Source organism: Panulirus ornatus, chromosome 7, assembly GCF_036320965.1.
Source record: "Panulirus ornatus isolate Po-2019 chromosome 7, ASM3632096v1, whole genome shotgun sequence".
Lineage (NCBI taxonomy): Eukaryota > Metazoa > Arthropoda > Malacostraca > Decapoda > Palinuridae > Panulirus > Panulirus ornatus.
The window spans coordinates 19,097,659-19,120,440 of NC_092230.1; the positions used below are offsets into that span (position 1 = coordinate 19,097,659).

Consider the following 22,782-nt stretch of genomic DNA (forward strand, 5'->3'; position numbering starts at 1 on the left):
ATAGGAACGATGTGGTATACCGGGGTCGATGTGCTGTCAATGGATTGAACTAGGGCATGTGAAGCATCTGGGGTAAACCATGGAAAGTTTTGTGGGGCCTGGATGTGGAAAGGGAGTTGTGGTTTCGGTGCATTACATATGACAGCCAGAGACTGAGTCTGAATGAATGTGGCCTTTATTGTCTTTTCCTAGCACTACCTCGTGCACATACAAGGGGAGGAGTGAGCTGTTTCATGTGTGGCGGGGTAACAACAGGAATGGATGAAGGCAGCAAGTATGAATATGTACAAGTGTCTATATGTATATGTCTGTTAGTGTATACATATGTATACGTTGAAATGTATAGGTATGTATATGTGCGTGTGGGGGCGTTTATGTATATGCATGTGTATGTGGGTGGGTTGGGCCATTTCTTTCGCCTGTTTCCTTGCACTACCTTGCTAATGCAAGAGACAGCGACTAAGTATACTGAAATACAAATAATATACTTGGATTTAGAATGAAAAAAGTCTAGGGTAAAAGTGTTGTTATTTCTGGGGCACATAAAGATTATTCATTTAGTTATATAAATAAAAATTCTATTCTATTTATCTATCTCTCTGACGCCAGTTCCCTCCAGCAATTCCCATCAAGGGGGAGGCCATGGCAAAAGTCTCCACTTATCCTGTCCTTACATGCCTCCCTTGCATATGTCATTCCATGCATTCTTCCACCATTTCCCTCCCTCGAGTATTTTTCCACTCTATTTGCCCATGTCACATGTGGTCTTTCTCTCACACCAATCCTTTAAATTGTACTATAATACAATTCTTGTAAACTCCTAGTATTGCATTTTTTCCACATGCCCAAACCACCTCAAAGTATTACATTTCATCCACTCTACCACTCCACAATTCATTTCCTTTGTATTCCCAGCCATACTACATCCCTTCATTTCTTTCTTCATTCCATTTACTTATACCTCATGCTCTTCTCAAATAGCTTACCTTCACAGCCTGAATTTTTGAGCTACGTGACTCATTCCATGTCCATGTTTCGGATGCATAGGTCAGGTAAGGGAAGAGTACGATGTCCCTTAATCCTTTCGTCACTTTCATACTTACACCTCTACCCTTCATAAGGAACCCAATGACTCTTCTACCCTATACTGCTCTCTCTCTCTCTCTCTCTCTCTCTCTCTCTCTCTCTCTCTCTCTCTCTCTCTCTCTCTCTCTCTCTTATCTCTCTTTCTATATCACCAAACTTACCCAAGACAGCTCCTAAATACTTAAATTCTCTCACCTCTACTATTCTTTATCCCCCCATATCCAAAGCACAGCTTAGGACAATTTCTTCTCTCACTCTGTATGGTTTTACAAAATCTATACTTTCACAGTGTTTCCTTTCAAACGCCATAACTTTAATTTTACTTGCATTTACCTTCAATCACCTATCCTTACACACATCATGAAACACACAACCTTCTGCATCTCATCTTCACTCTCAACAAACAACACAGTATTATCCACATATCCACCACATCTCACCACCACACTCCATCTCTGCACCTGCTTTCCCTAGTTTTGCTTTCATCTCTCTTACCATTCCATCCATATATATATATAACAAAGCCATGGTGACATGACACACCCCTGCCTCACACCCACATGAATACTGGAACTTTCACTCAACTCTCCATCCATTCTTACACATGCATTTGCTCCTTTATAGAAGGCTTTCACACCATCCAACAAGTTGTCCCTCTACCCCATATATCCTAATTAACACACTCCTCAAAGCATTCCTCTTGATTCTGACAGAAGCATTCACCAGATCCATAAAAGCTGCATAAAACTTCTTACCTTGTGCTATATACTTTTCCATGGTCATCTTTACTAGAAAAATCTGATCTACACATCCCCTGCCTTTCCTAAAACCCCCATGCTCCTCACCTATTCAGCATTCAGTCACTTCCACTGCTCTATCAATAAAAATTCTTGCATACACTTTTCCTGGTATATTTAACAGACTTACTCTCCTATAAATGCTTCATATATCTTTAGCACCTTTTCCTGTATATAAAGGAACAATAATATCTTTCAACCAATCCTCAGACACTAAAGTGTCGAATGCATCCACTCTATCACACTTTCTCCTCCATACTTCAGATTTACAGGTGTAATCCCATCCACTCCAAGTGCCTTTCCTACCTTCAGCTTCATTATTGCCCTTCTAACCTCCCTGTTTGCTATAGGCCCTTGTACTTGTATCTTCCTCCTTCCATCCCCCATACCCACACATGTAACAACTGCTGCTTCCCCTTCTCCCACATTCATCAGTTTTTCAAAATGCTCTTTCCATCTTCCTTTCACTTCCTCCTTATGATTCAGTAAGTCCCCTTCATTACTTCTCACGTTAACATTTCTGCTCTTACATCAACCTCTCCTTTTTCATCTTCTTCCAATATAATTTCTCTTTATCCTGAAATTTTTCACTCAACTTTGTTCCAAAATCTTCAAGTACTCTTTCTTTGCTTTCCTGTATCAGTTTCTTAACATTCCGCCAACAAATTTTACATTCTTCCCTCCTCCTTTGCTGAACTTCCACTGGTACATTCCTTTTAAGCAGTCTATCATATGCCTTTTTCTTCTCTTCCACAGCATTACTAATCTCTCCTGTCCATCATGCATTACCCCTTTTTACTCCTATATCTCACAACCTTGTATCCAACCACTAATTCTACAACCTTTAATCGTATTTCTCTAAATACTTTAAACACTTCATTCACCAAGACTGCATCCTTATATTCAATGCACTTCCATCTATGCTTTCAGTTACCTTCCTTTCATACTCCTTCCTTCATTTTTTTCAGATTCATCTTCTCGCTACCCAACACTTTTACCTCTCCAACCTTCCTTACACCATACCTCCTTTTCTCCCTGCTCCTCATCCCCAAAAGTACCACAAAATGATAAGACTTTCCAAAGAATCCTCTCACAATTCTAGCATCAAGCATGGCCTTTCTCAATCTTTCATCCACTGCCACATAGTCAATGAAAGCCTTTTGCTCTTCTCTTCCATCATCCCTCATCCATGTATACCTGTGGATCATCTTGTAATATAAAAAGTGCTTGCAAGGAATCAATCCCTCTCAGCACAAACACCAACAAGATAACCTCCATTCTCATTTATTCAAGGCACTCCCCATTTACCAACCATTGCATCACATCCCACTTTCAAATTCATGTCACCCATTACGAACACATTTCTCTCGTTCTCAAAACTGTTTATACACTATTCAAATTTCTCCAGAAATGCTTCATTTCATCCTTATCTTGTACAGTATTCATATTCACATGCACATATACACATACTCACACATACTCCACAATTCCAGTCTCTCCTCTCACCCACACTATTCTTGATCCAGTCTGTCCATTCTCACTAACATCCTCCCACACTCTTGGTACAGCAGAATTGCACATCCTTCTTTCCCTTTTCCCTGATAATTTTCATTCATTTGTATTCATACCACTTCTCCTTCCATGCCCTTCCATAACTTACATTCACTGTTTCCATTTTCACTCCATATGCCCTACCCAAGAATTTTGGTTTTCCCAATCCTCAGCACATCCAAGTTATAAATTCTATGCTTCCCCATAAGCTCCCTTCTTTTATCCTCATCAGTCATCTCATTTACATTCAGCACCATCACCCCCAAATGTCCATTTCTTTTATTCCTCGACATAACTGGCAAACTCCAGTGTCACCTCTTAGCCATTTGAGCCTCACCCTTGACAGACCATGGCAAGGGCAACTCCTGCACAGTGTTTCCACAAATAGTGAGGCTCCAAAACAGCTTAAAAAACTTAAAAGTTCCAGCACACCTCAAGTGTCTGTCTTATTTAAAAAGAGTCTGCCCTGATGGATTTGGGCAATGCCTCCCCCTTCACTTCCACCCCTAAAGATGTAGTACCGAGGTCACCACAAGAAGGCGAGGTGAGACTTGGATACTCTGGAAGTCTAGCGTATACTCTTGAGGTATACTGAAAGTTGAAAAGTTTCCCCAATTCTGCATCTATTCACAGTAGTAGCACCTCCTAAACTCTTTAGTTATGATGCAGTCACTGCCAATCCACAAAGTTCTTTCAGTTTAATAACATTGAAACACATGGAAAACACTCGAGTATAAAAAAAAAATGTGTATAAAATGTAAAATATGCATAAAAAGTATATATGATTTTAAAAACATCATAAATTATTCCTGATTAGGAATGTATACAATACAACTATGTCTGGGAGAAAATGTGATTACTGTAAGCTTATATAGATAGAGAACATCTATGCCATCAGTATAGGTCCTTTGCCATCCATACAACATCCTCCAATATCCTGCATGAATGTAAAGATGAATACAGGAAGACCTCTTATACAAGTGACATACATTTTTGAGGAATGTCTGATAAGCAAAAAATCCACTAACAGGGATCATTATAACATGGTGCCTATGGAGATGCTTTGCCAACATTGCCAATTCTTACACTAATAAGTGCTATAAAATGGCTTCTTTGTGTAACAGCTCTGCAGATTATTATACTATATCGAATCAACATTCACAAGTTTGTTGCTGATCACCACTGCTGCATTCCAACAGTGTGCTTAAATCTTTCCAGCATGCTCTCCATCCTCTCCCGCAGTTGATTCCTTGAGTGGGGAAACCTTCATTGCAACAAAGGACTTGTTGGAGTGGCTGGTTCTTTTTATCCTCTTGCTGTAATAAAGTATTGTTTTAATGCTAGAGGAAGCTAATCTAAGCAATTGGCCTATCTATCTACATCTTTGATGCACATTCCCTCCAGAAACTCCCATCAAGGGGAGTAGCCATGGCAAAAGAGCATCCACTTATCCCTGTCATTACATGCCTCCCTCATATACACTATTCCATGCATTCTTACACCATTTCTCTCCCTCTAGTATTATTCCACTCTATTTCCTCATGTCATAAGTGGTCTTCCTCTTACACCAACCACTTTAATTGTACTACTATGCACTTTCCTTGTAAATTCCCCTTCTTGCATTCTTTCCACGTGCCTAAACCACCTCAAAGTATTACATTTCACCCACTTTGCCACTCCACAATTCATTCCATTTGCATTCTCTACCATATCACATCTCATACACCCCTTCATTTCTTTGTTCATTTCATCTAGTCATACTACAACTCATTCCAACAGCCTAGATTCTTAATCTCTTTCCTTGTAAATTCCCCTTCTTGCATTCTTTCCACGTGCCTAAACCACCTCAAAGTATTACATTTCACCCACTTTGCCACTCCACAATTCATTCCATTTGCATTCTCTACCATATCACATCTCATACACCCCTTCATTTCTTTGTTCATTTCATCTAGTCATACTACAACTCATTCCAACAGCCTAGATTCTTAATCTCTGTGACTCATTCCATGTCCATGTTTAGGCTGCAGAAGTCAGGGTTTGGAGAATTATGCTGTCCCTTAATCCTCTCTTCACTTCCATATTTATACTTCTACCTTTCATTACTCTAGTATTTGGACCCAATGACTCTTCTACCCTGTACTGCTCTCTCTTATCTCTCCCTCCATATCATCAAACTTACCCAAGATAGCTTTTAAATACTTAAATTCTCTCACCTCTTCCAATCTTTCTCCCCCAATATCCAAAACATAATTTTGTACACTTTCCTCTTTCATTTTATACATAGTTTTACAAAATCTATACTTTCATCCTTTTTCTTTTCAAACACCATCACTTTACTTTTACTTGCATTTACCTTTAATTGCCTATGGTTACACACATCCTTTTGCAACTCCTCACTCTCAGCAAACAACACAGTATCATCCACAAAAAGGCTTGCCACAAGCCACCATAACTCACTGCCACACTTCATCTCTGCATCCCGTTTCTAGTTTTGCTTTCATCACCACAAAAATCTGATCCACACATCCCCCTACCTTTCCTAAAATGCCCTTGCTCCTTACTTATTCTGCATTCAGTCACTTCCATCACTCTATCAATCAATATTCTTGCATACACTTTTCCTGGTATACTTAACTGACTTATTCCCCAATAAATGCTGCTCATATCCTTCACACCTTTTCCTTGAATAAAGGAACAATAATAGCTTTCACCCAATCCTCAGGCACAATGTTCTGTTTCCATGCTAAATCATAAATCAGATGCATCTACTCAATCACACTTTCTCCTCTATACTTCAGTATGTTGGCCATAATCCCATCCATTCCAGGTGCCTTTCATATCTTCTGCCTCATTATTGCCCTTTTTACCTCCATTTTTGCTACAGGCCCTTGCACTTGTATCCTCTCTCTTCCATCCCCTACCCATGCATGTTACAACTGCTGCCTCATCTTCTCCCATATTCATCATTTCTTTAAAATACTTTTCCCTCTTCCTATCACTTCCTCCTTTTGATCTGGCAACTTCCTTTCCTTACTTTACATTAACATTTCCACTCTTACATTCACCTCTCTCCTTTTTCACCTTGTTTTCCCTAAACTTTTCACTCAACTTCCTTCCAAAATCTTCATCTACTCTTTCTTAGCTTTCTTCTATCAGCCTCTTAACATTCCACTTAAACATCTTATATCATTCCCTCCTCCTTTGCTGAACTTCCACTAGTACATTCCTAATGCTTACCTGTCTCAATCTTATGTATCATTTTCATCTTTAAGTCTATCACTTTCCTGGGCATCTTGGATGCTTTACACATTCTTGCACATGAGCCATTTTCCAAACATAATGGGTTTAAAATCTTCTCTTAAACACAGGAGATAGCTAAAACGGAAGCAACTGAGACTGAATTGACAGAAATTATAAAGGCCCATAAAAAATTGGCAAAAGTAAACAAAGATGGTGGTAGAAGACATTCTATAGCTGCAAGGCATGAGCTGTACACAAGAATGAGCAGAAGACAGTGAAATATCTGAGGACAATATGCGGTGTGAGGTCGTTTGATCAAGTACATAATAAAAGTGTGGTGTAGTTGAAAGAACTAAAATGGTTTGGACATATGGAAAGAATGAGTGAGTACAGGTTGACAAGGAGAATATATGTGTCAAAAGTAGAGGGAACACGGAGAAGGAAGATGCTAAATTGGAAAGGGAAGGATGGAGAGAAAGATATATTGTGTGCTATGTGTGCTTAGGGTCTAAACATGCAAGTGGGAAAAAGAAATACACAGGATCAAGTGAACTGGAGTAATGTTGTAGAGGGAGCAATGTGGTCAATAGGATGAACCAGGAAATATGAAGCAGCCAGGTAAAACCACAGAAAGGTCTGTGGGACCCAGTTGTGGACAGCACTTGTGGTTTTGGTGCATTACACATGACAGTTAGAGAATGGATGTGAGTGAATAAGCCTTTCTTTCTTTGTTCCTGGCACTACCTTGCTAAGGGGCAAATGGCAAACAATTATAAAAATAGAATAACAAAATTCATGTAAAAGAGGTCTTTCTGTACACTAATTTTTGAGGTAATCTCTTTAATAAAAAGTGCCAACATATTCTGTAAGGAATATCTTTTTGGGGAGGTGTTAACCATGGAGACAATACCACCATTTAATGATTCAATTAATGACAGTGCTGCTAATTCATATACTGTGTGGTAAATGTTTAGTGTAGTGAAATGCTTGGGAAGATGTGGGATGAACCAACTCACCCTGAATGCAGGTATGAGGTGTTAACCATGGAGACAATACCACCATTTAATGATTCAATTAATGACAGTGCTGCTAATTCACATACTGTGTGGTAAATGTTTAGTGTAGTGAAATGCTTGGGAAGATGCGGCATGAACCAACTCACCCTGAATGCAGGTATGAAAAAATGCCAGCTGTATCATGCAAATTGGGACAAATAAAAAGAATCTGAAATATGGTTAACTAACTGAGAAGTATATCTACATAATTAGCAGTTAGTCATGTTTCATGTAACAATATGTAAGTTCTCTAAGTACTCACCATTTTGGGGTCTCCTCTGTGTTGATAGGTAAAGTCTAATGTAACATTTGTAGGCCCCTTCGTGAGAGCTATGGGCATTATCTGTTCCCCAGGAACGACATGACCACATGAAAATTCATGTACTCGACTTGGGTCAGCACCAGCTGAGAGGAAGAGTTGCTCCCGGAATTCACTCACGGGTCGCATGGTTCCACCGGCAACAATCACTGATCTGGGGAAGAATATGGCACATGTTCATCTCTTTAGCAATGATTTTTCAAATATCTATACAATCTCTCTTTACCTTCTGAATATCTTACACTGATTTTGCAAACATATCTTTCCCCAGACCTCAGTATGGAATCAAACTAAATTGGTGTTCCTCTAATAATTCAGCTTATTTAACTGTTTCAACAATAATGACCAGTATCCTATGTAAAATATCTTTATCAGTTCACTGCTGCTGACTTGTATATAGTCAATATGTTTTGACTTCTTGTACCTACAGCAAAGGTACAACAGGAAACACTACCAACTCAATGATCCAAAATAATTTTCACATGGCAACTATAATAAATCAATAAATGAATAAATAAATGTTTTTCATACATATTCACCATTTCTCACATTAGCGAGGTAATGCTAAGGACAGAGAACTGAGCCTTAGAGGGAATATCCTCCTTGGCCCCCTTCTCTGCTCCATCTTTTGGAAAACCCCATCCATAAACAAATTAAACAACCATAGAGACATCAAGCACCCCTGCCACAAACCAACATTCACTGAGAACCAATCACTTTCCTCTCTTCTTACTCATTCACATGTCTTACATCCTCAATAAATTCTTTTAATGCTTCTAGCAACTTGCCTCCCTCACCACATACTCTTAATACCTTCCACAGAGCATCTCTATCAACTCTATCATATGCCTTCTCCAGATCCATAAATGCTACATACAAATCCATTTGCTTTTCTAAGTATTTCTAACATACATTCTTCAAAGCAAACACCTGATCCAAACATCCTCTACCACTTCTGAAAACACACTGCCCTTCCCCAATCTGATGCTCTGTACATGCCTTCACCCTCTCAGTCAATACCCTCCCATATAATTTCCCAGGAATACTCATTAAACTTAAGACCTCTGTAATTTGAACACTCACCTTAATCCCCTTTGCCTTTGTACAAAGGCATTATGCATGCGTTCTCCCAATCCTCAGGTACTTCACCATGAGCCATACATATACTGATTACCCTAACAAACCAGTAAACAACACAGTCACCCCCTTTTTTCATGATTTCCAGTGCAATACCATCCAAGCCTGCCACCTTGCCGGCTTTCATCAGCAAAGCTTTCAATACCTCCTCTCAGTTTACTATATCATTCTCCCTGACCCTCTCACTTCGCACACCACCTCAACCAAAACACCCTATATCTGCCACTCTATCATCAAACGCATTCAACAAACCTTCAAAATACTCACTTATTCTCCTTCTCACATCACCACTACTTGTTATTAATTCCCCATTAGCCCCCTTCACCGATGTTCCCATTTGATCTCGTCTTATGCACTTTATTTACCTCCTTCCAAAACATCTTTTTATTCTCCCTAAAATTCAATGATACTCTCTCACCCCAACTCTCATTTGCCCTCTTTTTCACCTCTTGCACCTTTCTCTTGACCTCCTGCCTCTTTCTTTTATACATCTCCCAGTCATTTGCACTATTTCCCTGCATAAATCGTCCAAACGCCTCTCTCTTCTCTTTCACTAATAATCTTACTTCTTCATCCCACCACTCACTACCCTTTCTAATCTGCCCACCTTCCATGTTTCTCATGCCACAAGCATCTTTTGTGCAAGCCATCACTGCTTCCCTAAATACTTCCCATTCCTTCCCTACTCCACTTACGTCCTCTGCTCTCACCTTTTTCCATTCTGCACTAAGTCTCTCCTGGTACTTCCTCACACAAGTCTCCTTCCCAAGCTCACTTACTCTCACCAATCTCTTCACCCTAACACTCTCTCTTCTTTTCTGAAAACCTCTACAAATCTTCATCTTTGCCTCCACAAGATAATGATCAGACATCCCTCCAGCTGCACCTCTCAGCACATTAACATTCATATACATATTTATTTTATACATTTTTTTTTTTTTTTTTTTTTGCTTTGTCGCTGTCTCCCGCGTTTGCGAGGTAGCGCAAGGAAACAGACGAAAGAAATGGCCCAACCCACCCCCATACACATGTATATACATACGTCCACACACGCAAAATACACATACCTACCTATATATATATCATATATATTATCTATTTATCATACATTGTCACTGTCTCCTGCATTAGCGAGGCAGTGCAAGGAAACAGACAAAAGAATGGCCCAACCCACCCACATACACATGTATATACATACACGTCCACACACACACATACATACCTATACATTTCAACGGATACATATACATATATACACATGTACATAATTCATACTTGCTGCCTTTATTCATTCCCGTCGCCACCCCGCCACACACGAAATGACAACCCCCTCCCCCCCCCATGTGCATGAGGTGGCACTGGGAAAAGACAACAAAGGGCACGTTCGTTCACACTCAGTCTCTAGCTGTCATGTATAGTGCACCGAAACCATAGCTCCCTTTCCACATCCAGGCCCCACAAAACTTTCCATGGTTTACCCCAGACGCTACACATGCCCTGGTTCAATCCACTGACAGCATGTCAACCCCGGTATACCTCAACGTTCAAATTCACTCTAATCCTTTGGAAAAGTAAGTGAAAGGAGAAAGTTGAGAGTTGTGAACAAGTGCAAGGTTACTAGGTTCAGCAGGGTTAAGGGAAAAGTTAGTTGAGATGTAAGTTTGAATGGAGAAAAATTGGAGGATGTGAAGCATTTTAGATATCTGGGAGTGGACTTAGCAGTGAATGGAACCATGGAATGCATGCATAGTGCCATTGTATGAAGGCAAAGGGGATAAATGTGAGTGTTCAAACTAAAGAGGCATAAGTTTATTGAGTATTCCTGGGAAAATATATGGGAGGGTATTGACGGAGAGGGGCAATGTGGTTTCAGAAATGGTAAAGGATGTGTTTATAAGGTGTCTGCTTTGAAGAACGTGTGTGAAAAATATTTAGAAAAACATATGGATCTGTATGTAGCATCAATGGATCTGGAGAAAGCATATGATAGGGTTGATAGAAATGCTTTGTGGAAGGTATTAAGAGTATATGGTGAAGGAGGTAAGTTGCTAGAAGCAGTGAAAAGTTTTTACCACAGATGTAAGGCATGTGTATGAGTAGGAAGAGAGGAGAGTGACTGGTTCCCATGGTTAGAGAGGTAAATGCAAGAGTTTTGGAGAGAGTGGCGAGTATGCAACCTGTTGAGGATGAGAGGGTCGGGAAAATGAGTCAGTTGTTGTTCACCAACAACTTGCTGATTCAAGTGAGAAACTGCAGAGGTTGGTGACTGAGCTTGAAAAAGTTTGTGAAAAGAGAGTAAATGTGAATAAGAGCAAGGTTATTAGGCTCAATAGGTTGAGGGACAGATTAATTGGGATGTAAGTTTGAATGGAGAAAAATTGGAGGAAGTGAAGTGTTTTAGGTATCTGAGAGTGAACTCAGGAGAGGATGGAACCATGGAAGTGGAAGTAAATCACAGGGTGGGGGAGGGAACAAATGTTCTGGGAGCGATGAAGAATGTGTGGAAGGAGAGAATGCTTCCTCGGAGCAAAAATGAGTAAGTTTGAAGGAATAGTAGTTCCAACAATGTTATATGGTTGTGACCCGTGGGATATAGATAGGGTTGTACAGAGGAGGGTGGATAATGTTGGAAATAAAATGTTTAAAGACAAAATGTGGTGTGAGGTGGTTTGATAGAATAAGAAATGAAAGGGTAAGTGAGATGTGTAGAAATAAAAAGAGTGTGGTTGAGAGAGCAGAAGAGGGTGTGTTAAAATGGTTTGGACATACAGAAAATGAGTGAGGAAGATTGACAAAGAGTATATATATGTCAGAGGTGGAGGAACAACGAGAAGCAGGAGACCAAATTGGAGGTGGAAGGATGGAGTGAAAAAGATTTTGAGTGATCAGGGCCTGAACATACAGAAGGGTGAGAGGTGTGTAAGGAATAGAGTGAAGTGTCTGGGATAAACCATGGAAAGGTCTGTGGGGCCCAGATGTGGACAGGGAGATATGGTTTCAGTGCATTACAAATGACAGGTAAAGAATGAGTGTGAACGAATATGGTCTTTTTTTGTCTTTTTCCTGGCACTACCTCACTGAAGCTAGGGGTAGCATATGCCTTCTCCAGATCCATAAATGCTACATACAAATCCATCTGTTTTTCTAAGTATTTCTCTCACACATTCTTCAAAGCAAACATATGATCCATATATCCTCTATCACTTCTGAAACCACACTGCTCCTCCCAAGTCTGAAACTCTGTACATATTTTCACCCTCTCATTCAATACCCTCCCATACAAATTCCCAGGAATACTCAACAAACTCACGCCCCAGTAGTTTGAACACTCACCTTTATCCCCTTTGCCTTTGTACGATGGCACTATGCATGCATTCTGCCAATCCTCAGCCACTTCACCCTAATCCATACAAACAGTGAATATCCTTACCAACCAATCAACAACATAGTAGTTGTTACTACTCGATAATTGAAGATGATCAAGTAAGATTACCATGGGGGCCCATAAGCCATGGTTTAAGTAAAACCCTTTAATGAGAACATAAATGACCCAACTAGGCATATGGACTGCCAAGCATACTGCAACCACTCACTTTCCTGTAAGCTGCATAAAAATCATGTATATTCTTACATTTAATATTCAATCCTAATAACTTTTGTAGAAATTATGTGGCATGCATCCTAACACACCTGCTAATAATAACTAAAGCACTGTAATTCACAAGTGTAATGGAAATTTAATTCATAAAATAAACACATGAAGAGATAACCATGAACTGGGCAGGTATAAGAGACTTTAACCTCTCTGATGTAGCCAGAGAGCAACCATTTCAGCATTATGAATTCTTTTCTGAGCAATCACCCATATTTGAAACTCTTGACCTCCCTCACACCCAAACCATTTAATAACCACCCACTAAACCCCAAATATAAATAAAAAGCTCTCTTCTGATTCAAATTTCAGCAGCCTATATTTACAGAACCCACATTCACAACAAATACCATGCTAACAAAACATATCAACACAATAATGACTATACAAATAATAAACCACCCTCATTCCCAACCCATTCTTAAATTCTAACCCATCAGACATGTAAGAAACACGTTCTCATCTGTACTCTGGAAACCTCCAATCCTCCAACATTATAAACATCAATAAAACATGTCACAAGACCCCTCATACTCAAGATGCAACTTACATGATACCAATTACCTACTACTCATTTGCCTTTCAATCATTCCATCAAGACAAACAAATATCACCTGACATTTTTACCTATAGTCCCTCCAAGGGGATGTGACTGGTTTCCTGAGTGCTAGGGAAGAAAGAGAGAGAAGGGGGAGGGTTATCCTCGGGCAGGAGTAATTAAGTATGCTACTTAGCCTAATACATAGTTTTTTTTAATTTATCACAATCAGAAAATATGAGACCTACCACTCTAGTAAGGTCAAGTCTAATCAAAAGGCCTGAAATTACCCTGATAAATAGCTGTGGCACTATGATTAACTTAAAAGGCATCACTTCATAATGTCAAGTTCTCTAGCAACATACACTAGTTCTTATGAACTTCCCCTGTCTAATCCAGACTCATGGTCTAAAAATTCTGTATTATGCTAAGTACTGCAGGCACATCCACTATGGTTATATAAACTTTGTCTGTTACATTTGTCTGTTTAAAGTAGAGATATAAAACCATTCCAAAATAATAAAAGAAAATGTAAAATACAAAAAATAAAGGTTTGGTTAACCATTACAAGCCCATTATGGTTGTGACCATAATGGGGAAGTTGATGCATAAATAAGAGGCTATAATAGACATCTGTCATCCTCAAATGCCTGAAACACATAAATAAACTGTAAGGCAATATCAAGCAACAGTCAACAGGTCTGAACAGCAACAGCAAGCATTACTGAATGTAGGTGAGGGGCTGCTGGGTAGCATCTCAATCTTCACATAATAACACTACAGGACTGAATGGGTTGCTTTAAGGTACAGTCTTTGAGTCCTGTGAACAAGCTTTATGATAGGTGAAACAGTGAATCCTCAAGAATACACCTTATTCTGGAGGGTAAAACTGTGTTCTAACACCCACTAAGCAAGTACTCTTTCAGATGCTCATCGCACTTTGTCTACAAGTAAGAAGTCATTTTAGAATGTCCATATCATATGCCTGGATGAGTTAATAATAAAATCAAAGGGAACAGTAAAGTTATGTACTGACAAAAATATTACTGGCTAAATTTAGTTAAATGTAATTCTGTAGACAGGATGACCAATACCAATGTTAAAGTGACAAAGAAAAAAAAAATATAGTCACTCTTGTCAAACTAGTCCTTGAAATATGATACTGGAACACTGTTCCTGGCACACATTCTGAGCTTAAAAACCAAAGAAAGTACAGCCATATATACCTGCACTGTGAAACAACATCATGGAAGTGAGATGCTGGATTAAGAAGCAAATACTTGACTGATGATTTACGGTGAGTGGAACCAACATTCACAACCACACGACCATCCTCAGTGCAGTGCAAAAGAGCTCTCAGAAATTCAGTTATCTGCATTAATGGAGAGCCTAACAGAATCTCCTCCTCTTCTGCTTCTGGTTCATGAATCTTTTTCACCTCAGATACAGCTGGCTGCACATTTTCTGCAAATGAAAAATATATTCAACCTCTGTAAAACAAAACAAAGGAACTTCCAACACAACCTCACTCTAATATGTTTGGCACTCAGTTCTTTGACAAAGATAAGAAGCCCAAACATCAAAACTCCTCCATAACCAACCATCAAACCTCAAGGAGAAGTAAAAAGCTAACCCTTATTTCACAGTTTAACCTATTCTTAGGTATCCTCCTTCCCCCACCTAAAACAACAGGCTTAACATGTACACCCAATAATGACCTGGCAAACATTAAACAGCACACTGCCTGACTCTGTCTTAAACTCCACTCCACCAGACATACATCCATCTGAAATTACACTCCATTACGCATGTACCTGGGTAAGTCTAAGGTATCCTCTTATACATATTCTGAAGACCACCTATCACCCCAGCTGAAGCTGAAACATTCACGATAAAGACACCAAATACTTACTCCTCAATTGTCCTGCACTCATTCTACATAGGCATACATATGTCACCACCCTTCTTAACTTGTAGTTCCACCCAGTGGCATGGCCAGCTTACTGTATGCTAAGGGAGACCAACAAAAGGCAAACTTGGGGCAAGAAAAAGATATATATCTATATGTACATTTTCTCATGCCATATTACTTCTCCTACTTTAGTAAGGTAGTGTCAAGAACAAATTAACAATAGCTTCACTTGCACACATCCACTCTAGCATGACAATGTCATGTACCAAAACCAGAGCCTGCCATCCACAGCCAAGCCCCATATACTAATCTATTGTTTATCTTGATTGTATCAGATGCCCAGGTTCAGCATGATGATAGCATGTCCCTCCCTTTATACCAAACTGATGGAATTCAATCTATCCCATGCAAGTCTGTCACCCTCCAGAATGTTAAGGCCCCAATACCCAAAAGCCTCCTTCACTGTGTCCTTCAATCTTCTTCTTGGTCTCCCTCTATCCTTTCACTCCTTCACTTCCAACATACTAATTCCCTCAATCAGTATTTCTTTACTCATCCTAAACATATGTCCTAACATATCATCTTAACCTAGTCTGCTTTCTAGATCTTCGGAAATACCAATCTTGCCCCAGTAGACACTAACCTCTCTTCTCACATACACCTTAATGCACATAAGACTTTACCTCCCCTCCTCTCCCACCCTATCATGATACCTGCTCTGTTACATCCACTCTTCCCCACCTTATCATGATGCTCACTCTGACACATCCTCTTTTCCCCCATGTTCCTCCTATTCAAGCTTACACTCACACCATCCTGTCTCATCTCCCTCCTTTAACTCATTTCTTAATTCTATTCATGTTACACCCAACTTACTCCTTTTACACAGTCTCCTTAACTCTGTCACCAACTTCTGAAAATTCTCTCAATCTGCCAGCAAAGCCATGTCAAATACAAACAGCAAATGATTCATCTCCCATGCCTCTCACCCTCAGCATACTGCAGATCTCACCAACTTCAGGAAGTTCTCTCAGTTTGCCAACAAAGCCATGTTAAATGCAAACAGCAAATGATTCATCTCCCAAGCCTCTCACCCTCAGCATACCACAAATCTGCTCCTCATCTTAGGATCATTTCATTCACCTCCCTCATCACTCCATCCATATACAGATTAAACAACTAAGGTGGCATCATGCATCCTTGACACAGAGCTGTATCCACATCATCCTCTCTTCCTACCTGCACACAAGTCTTGCATTACTCTACTGGTAAATAAACCACACAGCGTTAAGTAGCTTTCAATTTTCCGCACATATTTGCAGCATCTTCCACAAGGCATCTCTGTCAACCCTATCATGTGCTTTTTCCAGATCCATACATTCTATACACAATTCAATTTCTTTCTCCAAGTGCTTCTCATGTAAATTCTTCAAAGCTAAAACCTGGTACAAACACCCTCTACCTCTCTTAAAACCACACTGCTACTCCCCAGTGAAATGTTCTGTGCATGCCAAGACCCTTTCAATCACCACTCAACCAAATACCTTAACAGGCATACTCAACAAACTTATGCCTATGCTATACAAACATTCAATTTTGTCCCCTCACCTTTATATATGGGCACTATGCATGGATTCTGCCAGTCCTAAGGCAGCTCAACCTGGATTATACAAATGGTGAATAGCCAGAATAACAAATCAATGACACTGACAGAACCTTTTCTTTAGAAACTCATTGGCAATCCCATCCAATTCTACCACACTGTCACACTTGATCTTATGCAAAATTTTCTTTACCTGCTCTATCTGGACCATAAAGTTCATTAGATGTCTCTCACTCTACATGTCACCTTGCCTCAGACACACCATATCTGCCATCCTATTAATAAATACAGCGGTTCTTGACCTTTTTTTCGCTGTAACCCAAATTCCAGTTGTAAGGCTAGCTCAGACACTCGTACCTTAACATATGCACATGGTAAATGATAAAAGAGATAAAGATAAAAGTTAATAGGGATACAATGAATAAATGATAAATGAGAGGTGAAAAAAGAAGTAAAAATAAATTGGAGGTAGAAGGATGGAGTGAAAAAGATTTTGAGTCGGGGCCTGAACATACAGGGGGGTGAGAGGCGCGTAAGGAATAGTGTGAACTGGAATGATGTGGTATACCGGGGTCGACATGCTGTCAATGGATTGAACCATGGCATATGAAGCATCTGGGGTAAACCATGGAGAGGTCTGTGGAGCCTGGATAGGGAGCTGTGGTTTCAGTGCATTACACGTCAGCTAAAGATTGAGTTAGAACGAATGTGGCCTTTTTGTCTGTATTCCTGCTGCTGCTGCACTGAAGCAGGGGATAGGGATGCTGTTTTCCTGTGGGGCGGGGTAGCGACAGGAATGGATGAAGGCAAGCAAGTATGAATCTGTACATGTGTATGTATGTAATGTCTGCATATATGTATGTATAAGTAGATATGTATGTATATGTGCATATGTGGGCGTTTATGTATATATATGTGTATATGAGTGGATGGTCCATTCTTTGAATGTTTCCTGGTGCTTACTTGGTGATGCAGAAAACAGCAATTATGTATAGTTAATAAAATAATAAACAGATACAATAAATAAATGATAAATGGGAAATGATGAAAGAGATAAAGATAAAAATGAATAAGAATACAATATATCAATGATAAATGGGAAACTTTACTAAAATTACTTTCAGAAGAACTATTACTTAAGAGCCACATGTGGCTAAAGAGAACCCTGGCTTTGAACTATTCAAATAAGTTCCTCAAAATGTAGTGTCATTGAAGATGGTCTGCATCATAAGTCATTCTCTGGCTAGATATGTTTCAAAACTTTGCATGCATGAAAGTGAGAGCTGAAAATCCCACCCTGCACAATTAGGTTAGAACAAAGAGCAGGAGCATTTTGAAGCCTTCACCTCAAAGAACCAACTCTTCCTTGTGCCCCTCAAAATGGACTGTATTGAATAATTTCTTTTTAAAATCATGGTTTCATTATTTTGTATCTCGATGCTTGAAATATCTTTCAGCAATTCTTCTGTGCTGACACTGGGTTCCACACCTAGCTGTATTCTATCATATTCTCAACAAGGAACAACCAAATTCTATAATTAGTTTAGCCAAGTACTCCATCATGATGTTTTGGATGTTAATGAATAAAACTACTTAATCATCTAGAAACAAAATGACTGGTAAAAAAAGCAGACTTTCCTCCTACCTCCAACTTCCTCCTAATCAGATTAATTTACCACTGAAAGCTGTTAGCTTCTCTAACTGACCAACCATTGTCTGATCATGACCTTATATTGAAGCAATCAAGAAACTGAACACCTGCATGCTAGGCCATCTGCAGCATCCACCTTGATTCTAGGAACCTTGGGGCCAGTGCATGATATCTCCAATGAAAAATTTTAAGAATCATCTCTTAATGCTACCACTTGATAAGGCACCTTTCCTTGTGATAGCAACCTGACCTTGGAGTGGTACAACATATGTACAGAATAAAAATTCAACACTGGGGCACATTTAACTGAAGAGTCCAGAAAAGAGAGACCTTTGTTTGATAAAATGCACCACATGAATGCCTTCTTGCTTCCAAGCCTCTAATTCACATGGCAAACTCAGAGAGGCAAGATTCTTCAAGCACAGGAGAAAATGAAGAATTATTACTTGCTGAGTGACTTCTTTCACTTGAGCATGGAAATCATAATGTCACTGTTGCATCATCACATCGCACTGATGCACTGATTCCTTTTAAACTCTCTTAAAACATCTTTTCTGATTATTGAAGCAAAGCAATGGCTGGTAAAACAAGAACTCCTTCCATAGACACTAGCACCCTATTTAGCCCTATCACAGAGAGGGCTGTTTTGTTATCGAGTTCTTACTTGTATCTTAAAGCTCTAGTTTTGATTAGAAAAACAATGAAAAACCTAAAAAAAAGGTCAAAATCATGAGTCTAACACTTACACCATACTCACTTGGCCAATCAAGGTGCTATACACACATACACCCACATCCAATCAGTGCCAAGTGCTCTCCTCTGTTAGTAAAACAAAGATTTTGTCGACCTTACACTGTGAACACATTCTTGCTGACTCACCAATTTATTCATACTATTGAATCTCTTTTTTATCCATCATTTCATAAAAATGGCCTGCACGTTCTATTGTTGCTAATGCATTAAAAGTGCCTACGAAAAGCATCTCCTTGGATGTAAAATTACATGCATTAGGCTGTTAGAAGCTGGTAAGTGTCAGGTCGATATCAGCGATGCTTTCAAATTGACTTCATCTATAGTTAGAATCATCATTAAGAATGCAGACAAGATAAAAGCTTCTACCATGAAGAACATGAAGTTAACAGCAATAAGGTAATGATTCATTCAAGGGGCAGTTGTTTGAAAAAATGGAAGGTAGGATAAACAAAGCTTGGCTTGGCAGTGGGTGTGTAGATGGGTTGACTGTCAGCCTTTCTTAGGAGTGCTTGGCAACAACCCCAATGTGTGTCACCATACCTTTCTGCTTTCAAAATGTTAAGAAACGTAATGTTCAGACAGCACACTGTTGCCCATGTATACGCACAATCAATTTTGTGGATAGACATTAGCTGTTTAATAGTGTCTGATAGTGCAGCAGCCAGTGTTAACAAAGAAATTGATAAACACATCACCACCTCATCACTTACCAGAGTCTCTCTCAACACCATCACCACCTCCATCATCATCACTACCTTGATTATCACCACCTAAATCATAATTTCAGTCATGCAGAGATGGATTCACTTCATCCAAAGCAAAGTCTTATGAGATCCACTGCCACCCACTGCATTTCAACAAAACGGTGCCTCTCTCACTTATTCTACTACAATTTATCGCTGTCCATTACGTAAGTCATTCAAGACACAAAATTGTACAGATGGACAATGTTTGAGGACAATATGTGGTGTGAGGTGGTTTGATCAATTAAGAAATAAAAGGGTAAGAGAAAGGTGTGGTAATAAGAAAAGTGAGTGCTGAAATAGTTTGCATATATGGAAAGAATGAGTGAGGAGGGGCTGACAAAGATGATATATGCGTCAGGGGTAGATCAAACTGGAAGCATGAAATGGAAAAAATTTGATGCACTGTCTGAACAAGCATGAGGGTATATAGGGAGCAATATCATATCAATGGACTGAACCAGGGTATATGAAGTGGGTGGGGGAAATCATGGAAAGTTCTATAAAGCCTGGTTATTGAGAGGGGTCTGTGATATCAGTGCACTGCATATGACATACAGAATGAATGTGAGCGAATGCAACCTTTCTTTGTCTGTTCCTGGTGCTGCCTGGCTAATGTGAGAAATGACTGACAAGTATGAATAAAACATCCCAGGAACTCATGTGTCCATGACTATATACTAGTCTAAATTCTCCCAGTCTGTTTCCTTGTAGCTGAATGTCTCCATTATCAGGACTTTAAAATCCTTATGCAGTGAATGTCTTGCTGCATCCTTCACCATCCTGATTGTTCCTTCATTGTTCCATTGTATAACTGCTCTGGATAATTTTTGGAGTGTTGTAAATTACCAGTACCATTATATTTGTCTTTCCGACAGTAATTCTTCCCACTGCATACTTCTTAAATAGGTTATCCAATCCCCTTTATCCTCCTTGTTGTTGCATATCCCTCTTGATAGATTAGTCTAGACCTTGTATTTTTAGGAAATTTGGTTTTGACTATTACAACTTTATCCAGGACGACCTCCTTGACTATGTTCACAAACTGCAGCTCTTAACCATTTACTACCAGTCTATATGCATTAGTATATGTGATACTTAATCTATGATCTGAACCACATCTAAACCCTGTCTCCTAATGTGTGTGTGTGTGTGTCTCTCTCTCTTTTTTTTTTTTGTGTGTGTGTGTGTCTTTTGTGTGTGTGTGTGTGTGTGTGTGTGTGTGTGTGTGTGTGTGTGTGTGTGTGTGTGTGTGTGTGTGTGTGTGTGTGTGTGTGTGTGTGTGTGTGTGTGCATCAGTTTGTATGTAGTTTTTCTTGTCTTAAGTAAATGAGCATCATTCCTCAGCATTTATAAAAAAAGACATATAAAGAATCTTCCAAAAAGTTTTGTTACCTTTTGCTTTCCTTTGCACAGGTTTCTGGGAAGCCATTTTGGCCAAGAAGGAAGAAGTAGATGATTTCATAGATGATTCAGGCTTCTGTTCATGATGAATACCAACTGATCCCTCGAAATGCTGACTAAAGGAATGTAACTGTGGAAACAAAAGGCATATCAGGTCAAATGATATAAATCATGAAAAAAATATATATGAATACTTAAACAGCATTACATTCCTAGATCACTGTCCTCACATCATAAAATAAGAATATCTCATCAGTCTTACCACATCCTAAAAGCTCTCTTCTGTTACATAGCAGTTGTTAATGCAAAACATTCTCTGCAACCTTTAATTTTAGCACCTCTATAAAGATTACTTCAAATATAATAATCATTTTTGTCTTTCTACCTCATTTCTGATTTTCCTATCCATGTACTCCAACTCAGGTCTCTCAAATATACCTCTGTTAATGTGTCCTATTCATCTATTTACCTCAAGTACACAGAGACTTATTACAACACATGAGGCGTGTTCCTGAGGAATGTTTGTTTCTGAAAAATCTATGAAAAGGGAATCATTATAAAGTGTTGCCTATGGATATGTGTTCCTGAGAGTATCAGTTCTTCCACAAGCGCTAGAGAATGGCTTCCTTCAGTAACAGAATTGGCTTTGTTTTTCTGGTGTTTTATATATAAAATCAACACATTGTTAATTTAATATAAATACCATATAACCAAAATTCAATCAACATTCACAAGTTTGTTGGAGCTTGCAGTGTTCATCACTGCTTCCATGCTCTGACAGCACTCTTGCACCTTCCTGGCTTTCTCTACACTGTCTCCAGTGGCTTCTTCCTTGTGTGGGAAAATATGTAGCAAGCTAGGACTGGCTGTTTCTTTTCACCCTTTCACTGTATTGTTTTATTAGCAAAGGAAGCTAATCAAAGTGACTGACCCACATTCGCCTAGCCCTCACCTTCCTAAACCCTGCATATCACTTGCATCTTTAAGTCTATATTAATTGCTTTTATGGACTCCATGGATGCTCGAGCAATCCTCACACTCACATGCTTTTTTCTTGCCTGTTGGATTCCAAGTGTTATCTACATACACAAAAGAAATACCTTAAAAGAAAGCAAATGAGACTGAAGTGAAATAAATGACGGCAAGTGGTACACAACTGGCTTTGAAAATATGAACAAATACGGCAGCAGGTGTATTCTCTAGTTCTTTTTCTTCTATGTTTGATGGATTTTTTAGTTTTGTTTTTAAATGACTATTATACACACTGTATTTATAAGGCAAAAATTTTTCACGTATGCTAAATAAAAATCTATTATACATTTTTTTTTTTTTTTTTTT

General features: G+C 39.1%; 1 protein-coding gene across 5 annotated transcripts in view; it reads right to left on the reverse strand.

Annotated features, from left to right (window-relative positions):
- LOC139749438 (ATP-dependent DNA helicase DDX11) overlaps positions 1–22,782 on the reverse strand; it is a 163,226-nt gene that overhangs the window by 79,683 nt on the left and 60,761 nt on the right. For all 5 annotated transcript variants that reach the window (XM_071663301.1, XM_071663297.1, XM_071663300.1 and 2 more), the window contains exons 13-15: positions 21,436–21,574; positions 14,605–14,842; positions 7,995–8,205 (exon numbers count right to left, since the gene is read on the reverse strand). In XM_071663301.1, coding sequence (XP_071519402.1) covers positions 7,995–8,205; positions 14,605–14,842; positions 21,436–21,574 — 588 coding nt within the window. The remainder of the gene's footprint in view (positions 1–7,994; positions 8,206–14,604; positions 14,843–21,435; positions 21,575–22,782) is intronic.